The sequence below is a fragment of the Xenopus laevis genome, chromosome 4L, assembly GCF_017654675.1.
Source record: "Xenopus laevis strain J_2021 chromosome 4L, Xenopus_laevis_v10.1, whole genome shotgun sequence".
Classification (NCBI taxonomy): domain Eukaryota; kingdom Metazoa; phylum Chordata; class Amphibia; order Anura; family Pipidae; genus Xenopus; species Xenopus laevis.
The window spans coordinates 117,584,190-117,603,895 of record NC_054377.1 but is presented as its reverse complement, the minus strand read 5'-3'; the positions used below and the strand labels follow the sequence as shown (position 1 = coordinate 117,603,895).

General features: G+C 35.4%; 1 protein-coding gene across 1 annotated transcript in view; it reads left to right on the top strand.

The window, feature by feature from the left end:
• Nucleotides 1-19,706, top strand: part of hmcn1.L (hemicentin 1 L homeolog) — a 149,382-nt gene that overhangs the window by 51,914 nt on the left and 77,762 nt on the right. Inside the window, 20 exon segments of the mRNA XM_041590706.1 lie at nt 516-776; nt 2,183-2,278; nt 4,110-4,304; nt 4,884-5,014; nt 6,459-6,606; nt 7,888-8,014; nt 8,244-8,398; nt 9,025-9,303; nt 10,237-10,518; nt 10,669-10,777; nt 10,908-11,077; nt 11,400-11,551; nt 11,771-11,894; nt 12,826-12,927; nt 13,833-14,009; nt 15,279-15,430; nt 16,638-16,761; nt 18,550-18,725; nt 18,934-19,030; nt 19,570-19,692. Coding sequence (XP_041446640.1) covers nt 516-776; nt 2,183-2,278; nt 4,110-4,304; nt 4,884-5,014; nt 6,459-6,606; nt 7,888-8,014; nt 8,244-8,398; nt 9,025-9,303; nt 10,237-10,518; nt 10,669-10,777; nt 10,908-11,077; nt 11,400-11,551; nt 11,771-11,894; nt 12,826-12,927; nt 13,833-14,009; nt 15,279-15,430; nt 16,638-16,761; nt 18,550-18,725; nt 18,934-19,030; nt 19,570-19,692 — 3,180 coding nt within the window.

Genomic DNA, 19,706 nt, shown 5'->3' with positions numbered 1-19,706 from the left:
GTAATTTGGATCTTCGTGCCCTAAGTCTATTAGAATATTATGTAAACATTAATTAAACCCAATAGGCTGGTTTTGCTTCCAATAAGGATTAATTATATCTTAGTTTGCATCAGGTCCAAAGTACTGTTTTAATATTACAGAGAAAAAGGAAATAGTTTTTAAAAATTGGGAATATTTGGATAAAATGGAGCCTATGGGAGACAGTCATTCTGTAATTCGAAACTTTCTGGATAACGGGTTTTCAGATAATGGATCCTATACCTGTACTAGCATATATGTCTAAGCTCGTAGCCCATGATGGTTTCATATTGGACTGTATCATTAATTTATAGCCTCAGAGACCAAAGATGTGGGAGTGTGTCTAAACTGTAGATTAAAATGATACTTTATGGTACAACATATTTGAATTCCAAAACTCCAAAAAGGAGATAATAATGAATTGTTGTAATATAAATGTATTGTTAAGTTCTTAATACTCTTGATTGAAAAGACTACGCTATATTTTTCTTTTACAGTGCCTCCTAAAATACAACGTGGCCCTAAACTTATTAGAGTAAAACTTGGTCACAGTTTTGAAATTGCCTGCATAAATCATGGGATCCCGCCTCCTACAACAGCCTGGTATAAAGATGGAAATATAATGGAGCTTGATTACGGACAAGACAACAATATATATAGAGCTGAAAGTGCAAAGCTTTCTGATGGAGGAACATACACTTGCGTTGCTAGTAACATCATTGGCAAGGACAGTGCAAATGCTACTGTAGAGATTTATGGTATTTTTCTTTTTCTCTTCTAATTTTGCAATTCATAATTCTTCATGGTATAAATTAAGGGGCCGATGTATTAACTATTATTAAGCCTTGGGTACCCAAAGTCAAAAACAAAATGATGACTCCTGATCACAGTATTAATCCATTAATTCCCTTATGTGGTGTGTATGTGGGAGTCAGCACTGAGCGTTAGACTCCATAGAGTTGAATGGAATTCGGCTGCTCAAAGCAGTCAAATGCTTCTGTGGCACTGTCAGTTCATTATAACTTTCCCGACAGTCAGGAAAGTTCTGATAAATAAAAAAAAATTCAGATTGCATTTTAACGATTTTCACAATCGGGATCTTAAAGGACATGTAAAGCCTACATTTTCCTATCATGTATATAAGTTGGGCATATCTCCCAGCCCAAACCACATAATTTGTACTGCAAATACCCCCCCTCCTCCATTTGTCAGCACCATCACATTTTTCTAAAACAAATTGCAGCTTTCACCTGGCGGTCATTTTCCTTCTGAAACATCATCAGTAACTTTGAGACATGTATGCTGTAAAGTTCATGCAAAACACTGTAATGGTTAAGCTGAGCTCAGGAGAGGTGGTTAGGATAAAATAATAGCTAGACAGCTAGAGTTTAGAAATGCTATCTCTTCATTGGCTGTTAGACTGGAGGGTGTGTTTAGTAATCTGATCTGAGAAGAACTGAGCATGCTCATAAGTCAAGAGTCAAAGCAGAGCAGAGTGGGCTAGAGGAGGAAAAGGAATTCTAAGTGATCAAGGGGATGCTATAGCCTTACTGATTAACTTTTAACAATTCTAGTGGCAGTTATCTAAAGATTTGAAAGAGGCTATTCACTGATTACATTTTTGTGGAAGGGGTTTACATGTCCTTTAATATAAATCTGCCCATAAATATTTTATGTAATAAAACTCCATAGGGATCATTTAAGACCCTAAGTGTGCAAGTGCAAGGGCACCCACTACACAAAAAAAATGTGGTGCTTAGTGATGAGTGCAGCATCAGGAGGGGTAATTACAGGGCTCTAATGCAGGCTGTGCCTCCTGCCACTCCGTATATTGTGTGTCTGTAGGATGTGCAAGGTACAGGGCGAGACAGAGAGGACGTCTATGTATCACCACCTGCTTTTCACTAGTTTAGTACTGACTAATGTAGTACAAAAACGGAGCCCAGAGACTTTCCGATACTTATGCTCACCCAGATACAGCCCTCATATGTCTCATGCATTGAAAATCATTTGATTTTATTATCATTACAAAATATAAATATTGCCCTTTGAAAGTATAATGTTCCCAAAATATTTTTTAACTTTTAACATAATTCCTATCGTTAAACAATAACATAATTATAGAGTATGCTAATTAATTCCCTGTCATCAATTCTTTTTTTAGCTCCTCCCACTCTGTCCGATTTGGAGCCTCCTTACAACAAACAAAATCAAGAAAGAATTTCAAGGCAACAGATATCTTTCCCATGCCCTGTAAAAGGTATCTATCTTTTAACAATGTATTTCTACTACCTATAAAGCCATTATACGTTGCACCATTTTCTATGATTTTTCCTGTCCCATCTACATATCGTTTATTCTTTTTAGGCCTGCTGCCCAAAAGACGTGTTTCCATCTTTTAAAACCTCTTGCTTCTAGGTCATTAAAACAGAGACGGCATTTTCTTATATCATGAAACAAACCACCTGTAGAGTAAGAACCATTTGACTTTAGCATAACAAATTATCTCTGATTTCCCCCTCACTGGACCCAACTCTGGATTGTTCTCGATCTATAACAAAGTCTGACTATATACAACATGAGCAGTGTTCCTTCTCAGATATAATAATATAATTATAATAATAATATAATATAACATGCAGCATGTTGTTGCAGGCAAAGGGCTAAAAGCATAGCTTTGTGAAGATGATATAAAATGCTGATGAAAAACAAGTCTCATTGTCGTGGTTTTATTGGTTTTTGAAACCACGACTAAAGTCACTTTCTCTAAAACCACAAATGTTGTGAAATTTATTGAAAAAGCACAAACGGGAAAAATCTCAGAAAAGTTATGACACTGCAACTTTTTCAACTTGTCCCACAATTACTAAGACTTTTTCATATTGTTTCACAAAAGCCAGCATCAAAAACACCCGAAAACCTCTAAAACCATGAATCAACAAAAAGATGTTCCAGTTGTTGCAAGAGACATCTGCCATTGACATCTACATGATTTTGACAGGTTGTAGCTGGAGGATTTTTGGTTTTAGAATTGTCTTTTCTTTTCATTTTTTTTTATTGAATTTTATAATAATACAGCAATAAAGAATACATTTAATACATTGACATGACGATTTCAAAGCAAATTAAATAATATAGTTGATAGATTAATAGAAATACATTAACCAACACTAGTTAAAACTAGTAATAACTAGAAACTACCATGTGGCCAAATAATAAAATAATAAAATAACATCACTATGTCTGACAAAAATGTGAAAATAAGAAAATATTGTATTTATGTGAATGAAACAATTTAATTCAAACTTGACCGGTAACAATATCTCAAATTCTTTACTCATACAGTTGTAGATAAATTGCTTTTTTTGACCCTTCCAAGTTTCTAAATAAATAGACGCTTTTAGAATAGTCATAGTTTTGTTGCATAATAAATCCCAGAAAAACGTTTTTTTCTGTGACTTTGTCGGATTTTTGAAGTCAAAAAGCCAGACCTGAAAAACACGCAGTTTATTAAATCAGCCCTTTTGTAATAAAAACAATACTATCTCTTATGTCAATAGTTTGTTCCTCTCAAGTCCTGATTAAGGTCTGTGAAAGGACAAAAATATTGAATACATTTTTTTATTAATAACCATTGAGCACACCATTACTCTCTGCCACTTTACAAGCCCTACATTTTTTCAGTTACAGTACACCAGTTGCTCCCTTTGCTCTGCTCTACCCCCTGACTCTTGTCTGTCTGTCTGTATGTGCCACAGTATATTGGGTACTCCTTAGATCGGTGTGATCAAAAGTTTATGATATATTTTTAATACAATAGAACTGAAATACAGTTTTAAGCTCATATATTTTGGAAGTACAACTGTTGCAGGTACATTTCACACTCTTTAAGTGCGGCGGCAATCTACATTTATTAAAAAGACAAGTTAAGATGGAGCTACATCCTCCTCAATCTTGTGTATGTGACTTCATATCAAGTATGCCGAAAAGTTATAAAAAAAAAGAAAAGAAAAAAGACATTTATGGAATAAGAGTGACATTTCTGAGCTGTGTTATTGAACATGCCTCCATGTACATATGTATTTCCATAGGGCACCCCAAACCAAGCATTAAATGGTTCAGAAATGGGAAGGAGTTAACTGGATCTGAACCTGGAGTGAATATTCTGGAGGACAGGACCATACTCCTTATTGATTCCTTGACCCCATATGATAACGGAGAGTACACTTGTGTGGCAAGCAATGAAGCAGGGCAAACAGAAAAGAAATACAGTCTAAAAGTGCATGGTAAGTTCATTATTATTAACTATTTAATATTGTTTTCATGGAATTAAAGACAGTCAGTAGTGTGTTAACCAGTTTTAAGTGTTGTGATAAAAAATTGCAGTCATGATCATGTTTTGTTGTGATTATGGGAGTTCCCCCCCCCCCAAAAAAGCAGCAACTGGTGCCACAATAAGTGGCAAGTGGGTATCACAATAGTAAAACAAATCAAAATTGCATATAAGGGCTTATTTACAAATACAAGCAGTAGCACGCAAGTATTACTCACAACGATACTTTCACTTGTGCATGCTCCTTGCAGCTTATGCCTCGTGCTAATTTGTCAGTTCAGCCTGCTTGTGCACATATTAGCTAAACATGTGTGCCATTTAATTTACCAAAGCAGACACAAGTTGGGACATGCACTGTTTTGGGGGTTGCATGTAATAATGCAGATTTTTTGCATTGTAGGTAGAAATAAAATGACAATATATTTTTTTGCGTTAGTAAATGAGTCCTATGATCAGCAAAAACCTCAGTTTAATTCTAATGTAAATGTGTTTTATTGGTAGGGTTTTAACTACATGAAATGTTTCTTTTCAGATCCCCCCCTCATTAAAGACAAGGATACAATTGCTAATGTATCGGTGTTACTGAATCAAGTTTCAACCTTACTGTGCGAAGCTTCAGGGAGCCCATCACCGCTTATTACATGGTATAAAGGCAAAACTCAGGTGTGTGTATTACATGACAAAACAGTGTCTTAGACCTAACTTCTTTATACCACTTTTATTTTCAGCCAGTATAAGACACTGTTTTAATGAAGTCAGTGGATGGAATTTTCTATGTACTTATCATGGAAAACGTGTCACCTGCTCATAAGAATAAACTGCAGTTTGCAATTAAATTAGTTTCCCATGTGCAGAATAAACATATGATTTCTTTACACTTTGTAATATACTGTATATCAACATACAGATATTCAGTAGCTGTTTCATTTACTCCAGAGCAAACCATTATCATTTTAAAGGATTAACTTATTACCCCTAAGTGCAGTTATGTTTGCGGCAATTGTTGCAGGAAAACATGCCGTTCATTAAAGGTACATGCCTAAAAATGCACTACTTGCACTACTGTAAAATTGCATTTGGCTCCACTATCTTCAACCCACCTCTGGTTACCAATTTTGAACAAGCGTGTCTATTGGCTCTGTTGACCATGGAGCTGTTGGTGCTTTCCACAAAAGCATGTGTAAATTGATGCTGTAAACTTGTGCTTAAAGAATTGGGCATAGGTGTCATTTTGACACCAAGCACTGAAGCGCATGCAATTGCGACAGGTGCATCGCCACTTGCAGCCAGAATTGCACAAAGATTGTATGAAAAAACACTACCGCTAGCCCAAAATTGGACTCTGCACCTTGTGAGTAAATGACCCCTATAGGGTTTATGGATTTTTGTTTTTTTTTGTATATTCTGTATTTATTAATAACAGGATTTTAAAAAAAAGGTATCAGTGAGATTATGATACATAATGAATATTGAGCATGTAGTACACAATATGAGAAATTCAAATGCAATGCAGCATATTCTTCCATTGATAAATCATAGTCGACATTTTTTAAGCATCACAGTAGAAATAAGCCTATTAATTAGTATATACCATAATACACTGTGCCTTCTTTAGTTTCATTCATTCTGGGAACTGCCCATGACTGATATTATAACTGTGTTTTGTTAATGAAGAGCATAAAATATATCAAATGAGAATAAGTGAGAAAGAGAAAGTAATAAGAATAAAGGAGGGGGGAGAAAAAGTAGAGATAGTCGCCCAGCTGTTTCATGATCTACTTATAGGATACTTTCTTAACCACATCAGAAGACTCAGTGAGACATATAATATTCATACATATAGTATGCTCCTAGTCCGAGTGCAAATGTTTATATTGGTCTGAATCCAGGAATACAACCCAAGTTGTCCAGGTTTTTATAAACACATCTTGTTTCTCATGCACATATCTCCTCCATTTCCATAATGTTACCCATTTCATCCGACTATTCAGTTATAGTTGGTGGGATAGCAGGTTTCCAGTGGCAGGGTATCACAGTTCGAGCAGCGCTTAGGCAGAATCCTATTACTGACCTTTTGATTTTCATTTTTTAATGTATTTTATTTCAGGTTGTTGTAAGTGCTACTGTGCAAATTTTGGAAAAGGGAAAAATACTAAAGATTCTTAAAACGACTATGAAGGATTCTGGACATTACACGTGCAAGGCCAATAATGTTGCTGGGGAATCTGAGAAGCAGTACTTTGTAGATGTTCTTGGTAAATATTGATATATATATATATATGAAATAACAGCCACTGTACTAACAAAGCTCAGTAATACAATCTTCTAGCCTACAGCAGGAGCAATAACATACATCCCTGTACTGTAGGTAAACTTGTGTTCTGAAGTCAGACATGGACTAAAACAGGCAAGCAAGGCTCATGTCTGATAGCTAGGGTGTTTTCATGAAAGACGGCTCAATCAGAGCGCCCCTTCTCTCAGAATCCTATTTATATTATATATTAACATAACAAAATTGAAATCTCTAGGGCTATATGCTCTTATGTAAAAAGTTGCCATCTAAGACCAGGATCACAAAGGACAGTGTAGAGAATGAGTGACATGTTGGGAGGTGAGTCCCTGTTTATATTGTCCAATCTTTATTTGGTCTTGGTTTATGACAGCAAGTGGACAACAGCAAATTTGAAGATTCATTGGGAAACCAATAAATGTACCAACCATCTGATACTAATATGCCAAATCCAAATGAAACCCTGAGAAACATTTCTGACTTTCTGTTGAGAAGATCAACCACCTATCACCAACTTCATATATATAGCTCCCCTGGACCATGATTTAATCAGCATCAGTGAAATGGAACATGGAGCACATTCACTAACCTCCGAAAATTCGCCATCGATGGCTTCGCTCACAGTGCAACACTTAACCAGACGTAGATTCGCCAGGACAACGCTAATTCACTAAAATCAAAAGTTGAGTCCAGGACGCCGAATGCTGGCGAAGTTGCGCTAGCGTTACTGCGCCAATCAAAGCGAAGTTGAGCTAGTGTTAGCTAATTTGCATACGGTGGGAAGTTAAAGTTGAATGGACGTATATGTTGCAACACAACGATTTTTTGTTTGACCAAAAAAGATTGCAAAGCCTATGGGGACCTTCCCCATAGGCTAACATTGACTTCGGTAGGTTTTAGGTGGCGAACTAGGGGGTTGAAGTTTTTTTTAAAGAGACAGTACTTCGACGAATGGTCGAATATTCGAACGATTTTTGGTTCGAATCGTTCGATTCGAAGTCGTAGTCGAAGGTCGAAGTAGCCAATTCGATGGTCGAAGTAGCCAAAAAAAACATTAGAAATTCGAAGTTTTTTTTATTCTATTCCTTCACTCTAACCAAGTAAATGGGCCCCTACATGTATGTTATTCATATATTCATTATCAGTATCTTGCGGTATCTATGAGTTTGTATATTCTATGTTTCTAACACCCAGAATAATATGCCTAAATCATTTAACTGTAGTAAATCTGTCATTCTGTTTTTAGATCCCCCCACAATTGCAGGTGTTGGAACAATCAGTGAAGTCTCAGTTATCGCTGGAAGAGAAGTCAACTTGCAGTGTAAAGTGAAAGGAATCCCATTCCCTTCTATTCAGTGGTTTAAGGAAAATAGGTAAGATGCAAAATCATTGCAAAAATTAGGTTAATATAAATTTAAAACCAATGATAATTTATCATGCTAAAGGGGATCTAAAATACTTTATACATAATGTTATCAAAAGCATTTGAGTCATGAAAATAGTTTTTTGACATTGTATAGATATTTTTTGCCTTCTACATGCAAACAATATTGCTATATTGTTGTGATATTTTAATGTTTAGATGTGTTTTCTCTTTCATAGGCTTCTATCTACAGAGGATCATAATGTGATAATGTTGGAAAATGGGCAGGTCCTGCATATAAAAAATTCACGTCTAAGTGACAGCGGCCAGTACAAATGCATAGCGGCCAATGCAGCCGGTTCTCAAGCTAAAGAGAGTAGACTGACAGTTTATAGTAAGTTATTCGCCTGCCTCCATCTTTCTGTAGAAACACCATTTTCTTCTCCAATGAAAGAGACATTACTGAAACGTTCTATAAATATATCATTTGTGGCTGTTACTAAGGAATTTTAACCTTTTTTTTTATAATAATGTATTGAAGGTCTTAATTTGCACCCTCACATAATAGCTGATTTCTTGGCTGTCAATGAGCAATTTCAATTGTGAATCAACAGCTGACTATTGGGTGGTCTGTAAATGATAAGAATCAAAGCCAATATATATATATATATATATATATATATATATATATATATATATATATATATATATATATACACATTTGTATTTAATGTGCTAAGATCAAATAATCACCACAATAACAACAGAATTCAAATCAAACAAATACACATAGAATTATATGTGCAAGCTCATTCTATGGCCTGTAAATTATTCCAAGGCAGGTGAGCATCCTTCAACTCATCTCTCCTCTAGTGTAACAGGTTGAAACAGTTCATACAGTTTCATATTGTCAAACAAAAATTTAGCCCCAATCTTGTTCCTGTCATTATACCTGTTTGTTATGTTTCTACATAAAATATTATAACAGGACAATTAACGAATTTCTTTTTCTTTCCATAGTTGCACCTACCATAAAAGATGGAAACAGTACAGCCGATTTGTCTTTTACAGTGAATGGTGAAATTAACCTGGAATGTGATGCTAGAGGCATCCCACCTCCTACAATAACATGGTACAAAGATGGAGAACCTCTTCTCCCTGGCACATATGTCACTTATATTCAGAAGGGGAAATATCTACGTATAACCGAGTCTCAGATCACAGATGGCGGCATGTATACTTGCTCCGTGGCAAATGTTGCAGGACAAACTGAGAAAACATACTCTGTTGATATTTATGGTATGATATGTATTAAATACCATGCATATTGTTATACAGTAAGTCATTTGTTTTGCATAAAAACACCTGACGCTTTAGGGTTAGCCAAAAAAGCATTTTGTTTACTGCCTGGAAAGTGATTACTTGTCCCATGTAGCAGAAATTGCAATGTGTACTCGGCCTCCAAATGGTATCTAAGGAAGGGAGTGACTGCTTCTTTGGTCTGAGAATAGATGTATTATGCAGAGCTGTGGGGGTACTCCAAGCATCAGTTTTGTCCATGGTAGGGTACCGTTTATTAACCAAGGTAGGGATAGACTCAAACCTAAGTAAGACTTGATACAGAGGACTTTAAGCATCCATAATATAAACTTTGGATTGTTAGTATCACCTGTTTATCAGTGCTATCAGTACAAAGTCTCCAGTGTGTATTTATAGGGTTAGATGCAATTGCTCCATGAAGTGTTCCAAGCATTTCCCAGAGTGTAACGTATTATTTACATTTTTGTGTGGTCCTGTTATTGATATTGTAAACCCTTGATATAAAATAAGCACCATATAGTCTAATCCAACATCTTCCACCTTATAAGTGAGGGTAAGGGTTCTCAATGTAACTCTGTCTATAGCCAGCGTTAGTGATTGTTACATGATTTTTAATACACCGGGCCCTTTACTATACAAACGTATGACCCATCTGCATCACAAAGCATGGCCACAGGTTCTGTCTGTACTCAATTACTTAAACTGTACTGTAACTGTAAAGTCCTTAATTACCTAATTCTCAAAGATATAGTATTGTTTGATTGTGCTTCACTGAACCCTCTAAAGTAGCACATGCAACTTCTTAATAGAGGAAGCTATGTCTTCTTTTATAGACGTGACTAGTGAAAGGCCTTATGTTTCATATGTCTTTTCTTAATTTGAACCATTCCTTCATATCATTTCATTTTACAGTTCCAGCTAGAATTGATGGAGATGAGAAAAAACATCAAAATAAGAAAGTGATTGTTGGGAAGTCCCTTACACTTGAGTGTGAAGCCACTGGTCACCCACAACCTTTAATAACATGGTTAAAGGATGGAGTACCTGTAGAGACAAATGACAATATCCGCCTTCTTTATAATGGGAAAAAACTTGAGATAAAAAATATAGTAGAGTTTGACCGGGGATTATACACATGTGTGGCTGTCAATGTAGCAGGAGAAACAGAAATCAAGTACAAAGTGTCAGTCTTAGGTAAGTGAAGGGAGCCTTGTAGCTCGAAAAATAGCATATTGTGTGTTATACATAGAAAATTGCCCTTATGGATAGTACCATAATGTTATGCTTACATGGAAATGACTATCTATAATAAATTACTGCATAGTGTTATTTACTTTCCATTAGTTCCTCCATCCATAGAAGGTGGCAATGACCCAGGAGATCACACAGTGATTGCTTCTGGTCCGGTGGAATTGGAATGTTTGGCCAGTGGAACGCCTCTCCCAACTGTAATGTAAGATATTCCATAAAATCACATATGCATTTTGTAATCAGTTATGTTCCAATACATCTTCCCACAGATTAGAAGTTTGCTTTCATTTATACATGTATTTTCTGAAAACCTAGACATTTGTCTTCTACAGGTGGCTCAAAAACGGGACACCAATTAACACAAGCGGCCGTCTAAGGCTACAGTCTAATGGACAAAAACTGCTCATTCCAAGCACTGAATCCTCGGACAGTGGAAACTACCAGTGTGTGGTAAAAAATGAAGCAGGATCCAGTACCAAGCAGTTTAATGTCATAATCCATGGTAAGTTATGGCAAACACATGGCCTCTATGCATGGGAGAATTTAACCCATTTTGCCAAAAATCTGCCGCCAGTGAAAATTAGCCGAAATGCATTAAAGTCTATGGGCGACAATTTTTTTTGACGTGCGTCATTTTTGTTTGACGCGCAGCATTTTTTTTCTCCCATTGTAGTCTATGGACGGAAAACCCTGCGAACAAATTTGCTCATCCCGGATATTTACAACAACAGAAGGAGTTCTTATTTAACAGCCATGATTTACTAACTAAATGCAATATTACTGGGTGCGCCACATTAAATTCCACTAAACATATTTTCTTACAGTTCGTCCAACCATCAAACAAGTGGCACCTACAGTATCGGTACTAATGCACAAAGCCACAACCTTGCAGTGCATAGCCAGTGGCATTCCCAACCCTCATATCACTTGGCTAAAAGATGGGCTTCCTTTCAATGTGGCCAAAGCAAATGTTAAAGTAAGTACAAAAGGGAATCATAAACATGGCACTATTGTTATTATTATTGTTGCATTGTATGAATTTTATAGTGAGGCCTTGTTTTGAGGAACTTTAATTCTTTGCTGTTCATAATATTTTATGGTATGCTGAAATAAGAGATCAGTTCTGTTTGCATTCACAAGTGGTTCATTTTTGTTGCTCTTTTATCATGTAAAAACCATGTTTGTGCTTGCGTAGATGGAATCTTTTGGGCGCAGTTTACAGTTCAAGAAAACCCTATTGGAAGATGCTGGGAAATACACTTGTGTAGCAACTAATGCTGCTGGGGAAGCTGAACAAACCATCTGGCTAAATGTTTATGGTAAGATTATCATAGTATTCTATCTTATTCGCATTGTATTTATCATGTATCATGTATATCGGTTTATTTTCTATGTTGTAGAGTACTACAAATTGTAGCCAAAATCAATCATTGACAACAACCACAACAGTTTCTATAAACCATGAGAAAACAAATAGAATAAGGGGGCTGAGGAAAGTAAAGAAAGATCACCCCCTTACTGCTCAATCAACAAGCACGACTTCCCCCAGTCTGTCTACAGCCTGCACCTTGTCCCAGACAAAAGAAATCTGGAGCAATGTGTAGACCATGTGGCTCAGGCTAGCTCTATCCTTACCAATTTCCATAGACACAATGGCACAAAAGTTAGGGGATGGGTAGGGGGTAGAAGTGAGTAACACCAGAAGATAAATTGTGGCCATATTTTGTATTGTATGCACTTTACATACTGCCTTTTGTTAAATAAATGACCCCTAACTAGGGATGCAACAAATCCCCTATTTTTGGATTCGGCCAAAAAAAACCCTGAATCCATCGTGAACTATTTGGGTGAATACCGATTTGAATCTGAACCCTAATTTGCATATGCTAATTTTGGTGAGGAAAGGAAAAAGAGAACCATGTGCACAGTACTTCCTTGTTTTGTGATGAAAAGTCACATGATTTTAAGGATGAGAATTCGGTTTGGCCAGGCGTGAGGATTCGGCCAAATCAGAATCCTGCTGAAGAAGGCCAAGTCCTGGCCGAATACCGAACTGAAACCTAGATTCAGTGTATCCCTACCCCTAATATAGCAGTCCTTGCTGAAAATGTAATATAGTGGCATGTAGGGTTTGGTATTTAATGTTCAGAATAGGAAAGGGAATGGGGAATGACTTGTGGTTGACTGGCATTGTTTATGCAAATTCATTGATGAGGAGAACTGTAACCCATGTAAAATTCTAATTAACAGAACCTCCTAAAATTGAGAATTCTGGGGAAGTGATCCAGGAAACCGTCCTTGCCAATCATGATATCATACTAGAATGCAAAGCAACAGGAAATCCTGAACCTGGTTTGTATTATTGTGTATACAGTTTTGAATATAGAATTACCAATAAACATCTACCAGTGATGACAACTTCAAGTTACTATGATAACAGTTTTCATCTATTTCAGTCTTGACCACAAGAAGGATTTCTGGAAAGGAAACTCAGTATTTCTCCAACAGTTTCCATTTTCATGGAATACATAAAGGCTCAAGCTCACCTACTGGTTAAAATACAGAGCCTGCAGGGTTGCTAATCTTATCCCAACTACAAAACACCATCATTCTTTTCCTGATAAGATATACTACTGGTTATATATCATGATTGATACATAACCAGACATATTATAAGACATAATACTTCCCTGTCCTTTAAACCCATGTTGTCCAGCTTTTTTATATATATATATATATATATATATATATATATATATATATATATATATATATATATATATATATATATGTATTTATATGTGTGTATATATATATATATATATATATATATGTATATATATATATATCTATATATATCTATCTATCTATCTATATATCTATATATATATATATATATATATATATATATATATATATATATATATATATATATATATATATATATATATAGTATGATGGTTTTATATAAAAGTCCATGTAGCTCCTAACCAGAGTGCAGGACATACAGTATATATATATCGCTTGGAGGACCACAGCTTCAACGGGATAGTTAATTTATTATAATCTCAAGGAGTTTCTATGAGTCTGAACAAAACATATAGATCAGGGATAATTGATTTAACATTCTAAGAATTTTGATGCATGTAAACATTCTTATTCAGAAACTATTGTAGCCTCCATTTCCATATCACAATACAAATTGTTGTCCAATATCCAGATGTTGAACTTGAACTTCATGTTTTTCCTCCTTGTAGTTGTTACTTGGTTTAAGGATAATCAACAACTTGCAAATACCGGTGACATCTCCCTGTCAGACAGAGGACAAGTGCTTCAGATATCTGGTGCCCAGGTGTTTCATGCTGGCATCTATAGATGTGTAGCCTCCAGCATAGCAGGAACAGCAGAGCTTTCTTATAACCTGCAGGTTCACGGTAGGAGTCATTTTAACATAAAATATACAAATATCCCACAGAAAAGATGTGGAAGATACCCTGTTTATTATTTTAACTAGCAATTTTAGAAAAATGGACTGTCATATTGTTATTGTTATTTTTTTGTATTTATATAACAGGGAGATTGAGAAGTGAATATTTTATTTACTTTACCTCCTAATTTTAATGAAAGTGTTACTGGCTTTAGCCTTGTTTCAAATACTATTGTTTCTTACCTGGACTGAAACTAAGGGGAGACAGCAGAGGCCTCAGGTGCAATTGGAGAGGGGGAGGTGGAGAGAAAAAGGGGAACGAGAAGTGGAAGGATGTGCTGATCTGATCATGCCTCTCTGTAAGGGTGGGTTGGTGGTGTCTAAGCTGAAAGGTAGGTGGAGAGTAGAGAATGTGGGGTTCAGCTGCCAGGCCATGTAGTTTAGCCTTGAACAGCAATACAACTTGACCCAACTCTAGAAAATACCTGGCTACTAGCCTCCTTAACACCTCACACATTGGGCTACATTCAATTCATTGAGAAAAAGGTTTATCACATAAGATTCAATTCAGTTCAGAAAAACTTATTGTACTCTTTATTATGTGATAATTCTATTGAAGTCTATGGGAAAAACTAGAATCGAATTAGAAGAAAGGTTTTTTTTCTCCTCAAACTAAATCTTTCCCAGAAGTTTTCACGTGATAAACCATGAGATAACTTTTTTTACTAAACTGAATCTGACCCGTTTTCTAATCTGTTTTACAATAAGTGGCTGGCAACTCAGGGCTTGTGGCATGATATCTGTGCTACTGTATATGGCCAGTTAAAAAGGGGCAATAAATGGGCCTCTCCACAGAAAGATTACATTTCGTTGCTTTCCCATAAAAATAGAGATGCCATAAATCTATGACAGCAAAGATATTCCTGTTTCTAAGCCCAATTCTGAAGGAAAATATGAATGTATAGTGTCCCTTTAACTTCCTGTTCCAACTCTTATTCGTAAGGCCTTTTAACTTTTCATTAATCCATTCATTTTATTAAAGGGGTAAAATATAATGGATGTGAAAATAAAGGGTTTGAGGGGGATTTACCAGTTCTGCCCATTTACATCATTAAGGGGTAGATTTATCAAAATGTGAATTTAGATTTTAATAAATAAAAACTCATCCATGTTATATTCATTCCTATGGGATTTTTGGAAGTGTATTTATCAATTTATCAATACATTTTTCTAGTGTGGCTTCTAAATCTTGGGCATCAATTTGATTTTCTTTCAGTTCCTCCATCCATATCTGGTAGAAGTTCCAGCGTAACTGTCATTGTTAATAACATTGTAAGGCTAGAGTGTGAAGCCACTGGTTTTCCTGTACCAAGTTTAACATGGCTAAAAGATGGCAGCCCTGTATCCAGTTTTGCTAATGGAATTCAGGTACTCTACTAAATATTGTACATCTTACAAAAATGGTTTAATTATTTCTTGGTATGTATTCTCTATTAATCTAAAGGAACACTATTGAATCATACTGTGTCTCAGTTATTATGACCCCTTCTTAATGGCACAAACTCAACAAGAGACATTGTCCAACAATATTTATATGGGACCTAACTGAAGTCATAATCTCCATCTCCTAATCAAATCTATTAGTGATGAGCAACTCCTATGGCAAAACAATGTACTAACTCATATCTTTCTGATATAGTGGCATGAAGGGTTGCTTGCTTTTGTACCTAAATACTCACAAGATTGCAACATTTCAATATTGTAGCATAGCTGAATATAATAATTATACAATATATTTGTTAAAGTATAACTTTGAATTCAAAATGCTACTTTAAAGCAAAGGGGCAAACCTGATAAAAATCAAGAATGTATTTTGTATTTTTACCACGATTCAAGAAAATTGTGGCAAAAAAGTGATCTCAGTTTTTTTTACATTTCTCTAGATTTATTAATTGAAAATACATCAGATAAACCCTGTTGAGCAGTTGTAGAAGTCAATGGAAACTACTGTATTTTCTATATTCAGTTTTATTGTACAACATTTTTATAAAAAGTCAGATTTTTACAGACTCGTTGGAAATTAAAGGAACAATGAACTTACATTCAAGTTTTTTTCAATTCATGTTTTTGGTAGATATGATAGCGAAACAAGAATCAACTGTTATGGTGAAAAAAATGTGATTTTAATAGAGTTTGCAAACAAGTGCCGAAAAAATGTAAAAAAAACGTGATCCCGTTTAATCCAAATGAGTTTAGCTTTATTTCGTAAACAAATGTCAAAAAAATTCAAATAAAGGTGATCCAGTATAATCCAAATGAGTTTAGCTTTATTTCGTAAACAAATGTTAAAAATTTCAAATAAATGTGATTCAGTTTAATGCAAACGAATCAAGTTTAACTTTGTTTTGCAAACGTGTCAAAAAAAGTATAATAAACGTGATTCAGTTTAATGGAAATGAATTGAGTTTAACTTTATTTTGCAAAAAAGTGTCAAAAAAATTCAAAAAGTGATAAATCAGCCTCAGAGTTTACAGTAATCAATGAATACAACATACTATAGTACATGTAAAGTGAGAAGAAACTCAAAAACTCAAATACTCCAGCATAATGTATTTTCTATTATGATTTGTGACAGATCCTCTCTGGTGGGCGAGTTCTTGCATTAACTAATGCACAGGTAGGAGACGCGGGGAAATACACTTGTGTGGCCGTAAATGCAGCAGGAGAACAGCAAACAGATTATGACTTATCGGTGTATGGTAAGTGTCAAACACTCTTATTAACTATACATTTCCTTGACCAGAATAACCTTTCTGCAAAATAAGTTTCTATTCCTACATTGGCTTTCAGTAGGTTATTTCTCATAATCCTTGAGATATCTGAGAACTCTAGGAGAAGTAGGTTTTAACAGAATACTAAAGCTTGACAATGAATTGTTGCAGCACAGAATGTTATGTGAATGTTTATACTATGATTCTTGCCTGGTGGAAAAAATGTGTTCTGCTCTGGTTCAAGCCAGCATACCTTTATACATAGTAAATTATGCGTCATTGTTTCAGCAGGCTTTCAAATAGTTGAAGTACATAGTCCAATTTCTTCAACAGTAAACCAATACCCTAAAAATTTGTGGGTTTTTTTGTATAAAATCTGAATTTTTCGTGGAAAAAAAATCATAAATTTTTTGGAATTTATTATATATACCCCAAGCATGGAAAAAGTCGGAATCCGAAAATCTGTCATCTCAGTCCTGCCGAGGTAGCAAATAAGTCAACGGGAGAAGTCCCAAAGATTTTTTTATCCGTATTGGGTTTTGTGCAATAATCCAAAGTTTTCAGGCAAAAATCCCCTAAAAAAAATTGAGTGTTCGGGGTGGAAATTCCAAAAAATGTGTATTTTTTAGGATTATTTAGGATTTTTTCCCGCAAACAAAATTTTTAGGAAAGTGGATTAATAAATAAAATGAAATAACGGATTTGGTTGGAGTTTTTTTCAGAAAATATTGAGATAAATTCGGACTTTGATAAATAACCCCCTAAGACTTTGCTATGACATTCTTTTCTGTACAATTTAAACAGATACATTTATGATGTATTTATAAACTACTGAAAGAGAATGTTTCCCTTTATATTAACTTTCAGCATGTTATAGATCATTGGTTCCCAAACTGTGTGGCTGGGGGGCTTAGAGCAGTGGCAGGGGGATTCAGACTGAAGGCCAGTTCGGAATAGAATTGGGAACAATGGCTACTTGCTGTCTTAGATATTTATGAAACTTTGACTGAATGACTGATACAATATTTTCCTATATCTGTACTCACTTCATAAACTAAGGATACCATGACCAAAGGTTGGACCTTCAAGTTGATCTTATAAGTCGATTTTTAGTTGGTCTTCATTATTAATTTGTATGGCTTTTTGAATTACATGGGTTCCTAGTCTGTGTATTTCCAGCTTCCAAAAGAAAATGCTATCTGGATGTTAGGGTAACTGACCAGTAACAGTTTTATTCTCCTTCTCAAACTTACAATAGCAACCAGAAAAGCATTTCACATGCCAAGCCTGAGAGCTGAAAAAGACACATGAAAACATTTCACACTTCAACAACCTCTAGGAAACAATGATTTCTAAAAAATACATAAAGTATTTTTAGGATGAACTACCTCTTATGTACCAAACAGATCCTCTTGATTCATTTAATTGATCTTCTACTGTATATGTTTTGTCTTAAAGGGCAGTTATGGCCCCACAGATAATTTCACCCATCAGCCTCACTTTGCTGTACATCTACACAAACCTCCCATAGTTTCAACACTTGTGGTCCCCCAAAGTTGATGGACGTGACTCTTACTTTCAATGTGCCTGGAAAGGAAACCATATGCCTGATTTGGTACTTGTCGTGTAAACGTTACAACTGCACTTTTGGTGCATCATACTGTGCTCTCACCTTACTGGTCACCCTTTTTAAGCCTATCTATATTTTTGAAGCTTCAGGATCAAAGTCCTATAAAATGTGTAGAATTATGTATGTATTTTCTGCTGTATCTGCAGTGCCGCCAAACATCATGGGAGAACAACAGAATATATCATCGTTAATAAGTGAGACGCTTATTTTAAAATGTGAGAGTGATGCCATCCCGCCTCCTGTGCTTACGTGGTACAAAGACTGGAAACCACTTGTAACCAGGCCAGGTTTAACTATTTCTGAAGATGGTAGCATCCTTAAAGTAAGTTAGTTTGCTAATTTCCTTCCTTTTTATTTGTAATGCATTATAGAGTTGCAGCAGGTTTTTAAACATATGAGGCTCTCTCTGGCCAACAGAGCTGGTTAATTTTTAGCAGGTTTCTTTTTTCTCAATTACGTCTTTGTTACTTTAGTTTTTACCATTTTTACATTTAGAACCCATTTCTAAATTGTCTTTTTTTCCTTTGAAGATTGAAGGCGCCCAGGTAAAAGACACGGGACGTTATTCTTGCGAGGCTGTCAACATTGCGGGGAAAACAGAAAAAAACTTCAATGTGAATATTATGGGTATGTAAATCCAAATTGATAAATGGATTGTAAAGTAGAAGTCCTTGTAGATAGCAACGTTAGTGATTATTCACATATGTCAGTTTCTAAAGTTGCCTTGTGTTTTTATATGGTCATGAAACTCATGGTAACTTATAATATCCTTATATTTTACAAGAGGGGGTACTTTATTCACTATATATTTTTCTTTTCAATAAAAACACATTTTCTTGGCTTCAGTCTGCTTGCTGTTTAATATGATGAGACTAATCTCACAAGCAATGTACATCTAGTATGACACTGTGATGAATGTCATATTGCCAGGAATCCCTTTGGATTTTCTAGTCTGATTATTATATTAACACATAAGATTATAATATATACAATTATATTAATCTGCCATGTATGAGTTCACTCAGAAGGGATATTATGTATTCTGCATTCCTATGGCTTACAGCTGTGTATTGGGTTCTTAGTTTAAGGAATGTTTATGGTCACATTTTCTTTTTAGTCAGATACCTATGTTTTCTATTTCTACTAATATGCCTGTTTTGTTTCAGTACCTCCTGCCATCCGAGATTCAGCTGAAGAGTCAGAGATCAATGTCATTGAGGGAACTCTTATCAGCCTGCTGTGTGATTCCACTGGGATCCCTCCGCCTGCACTGACTTGGAAGAAAGATGGTCAGCATAGCATT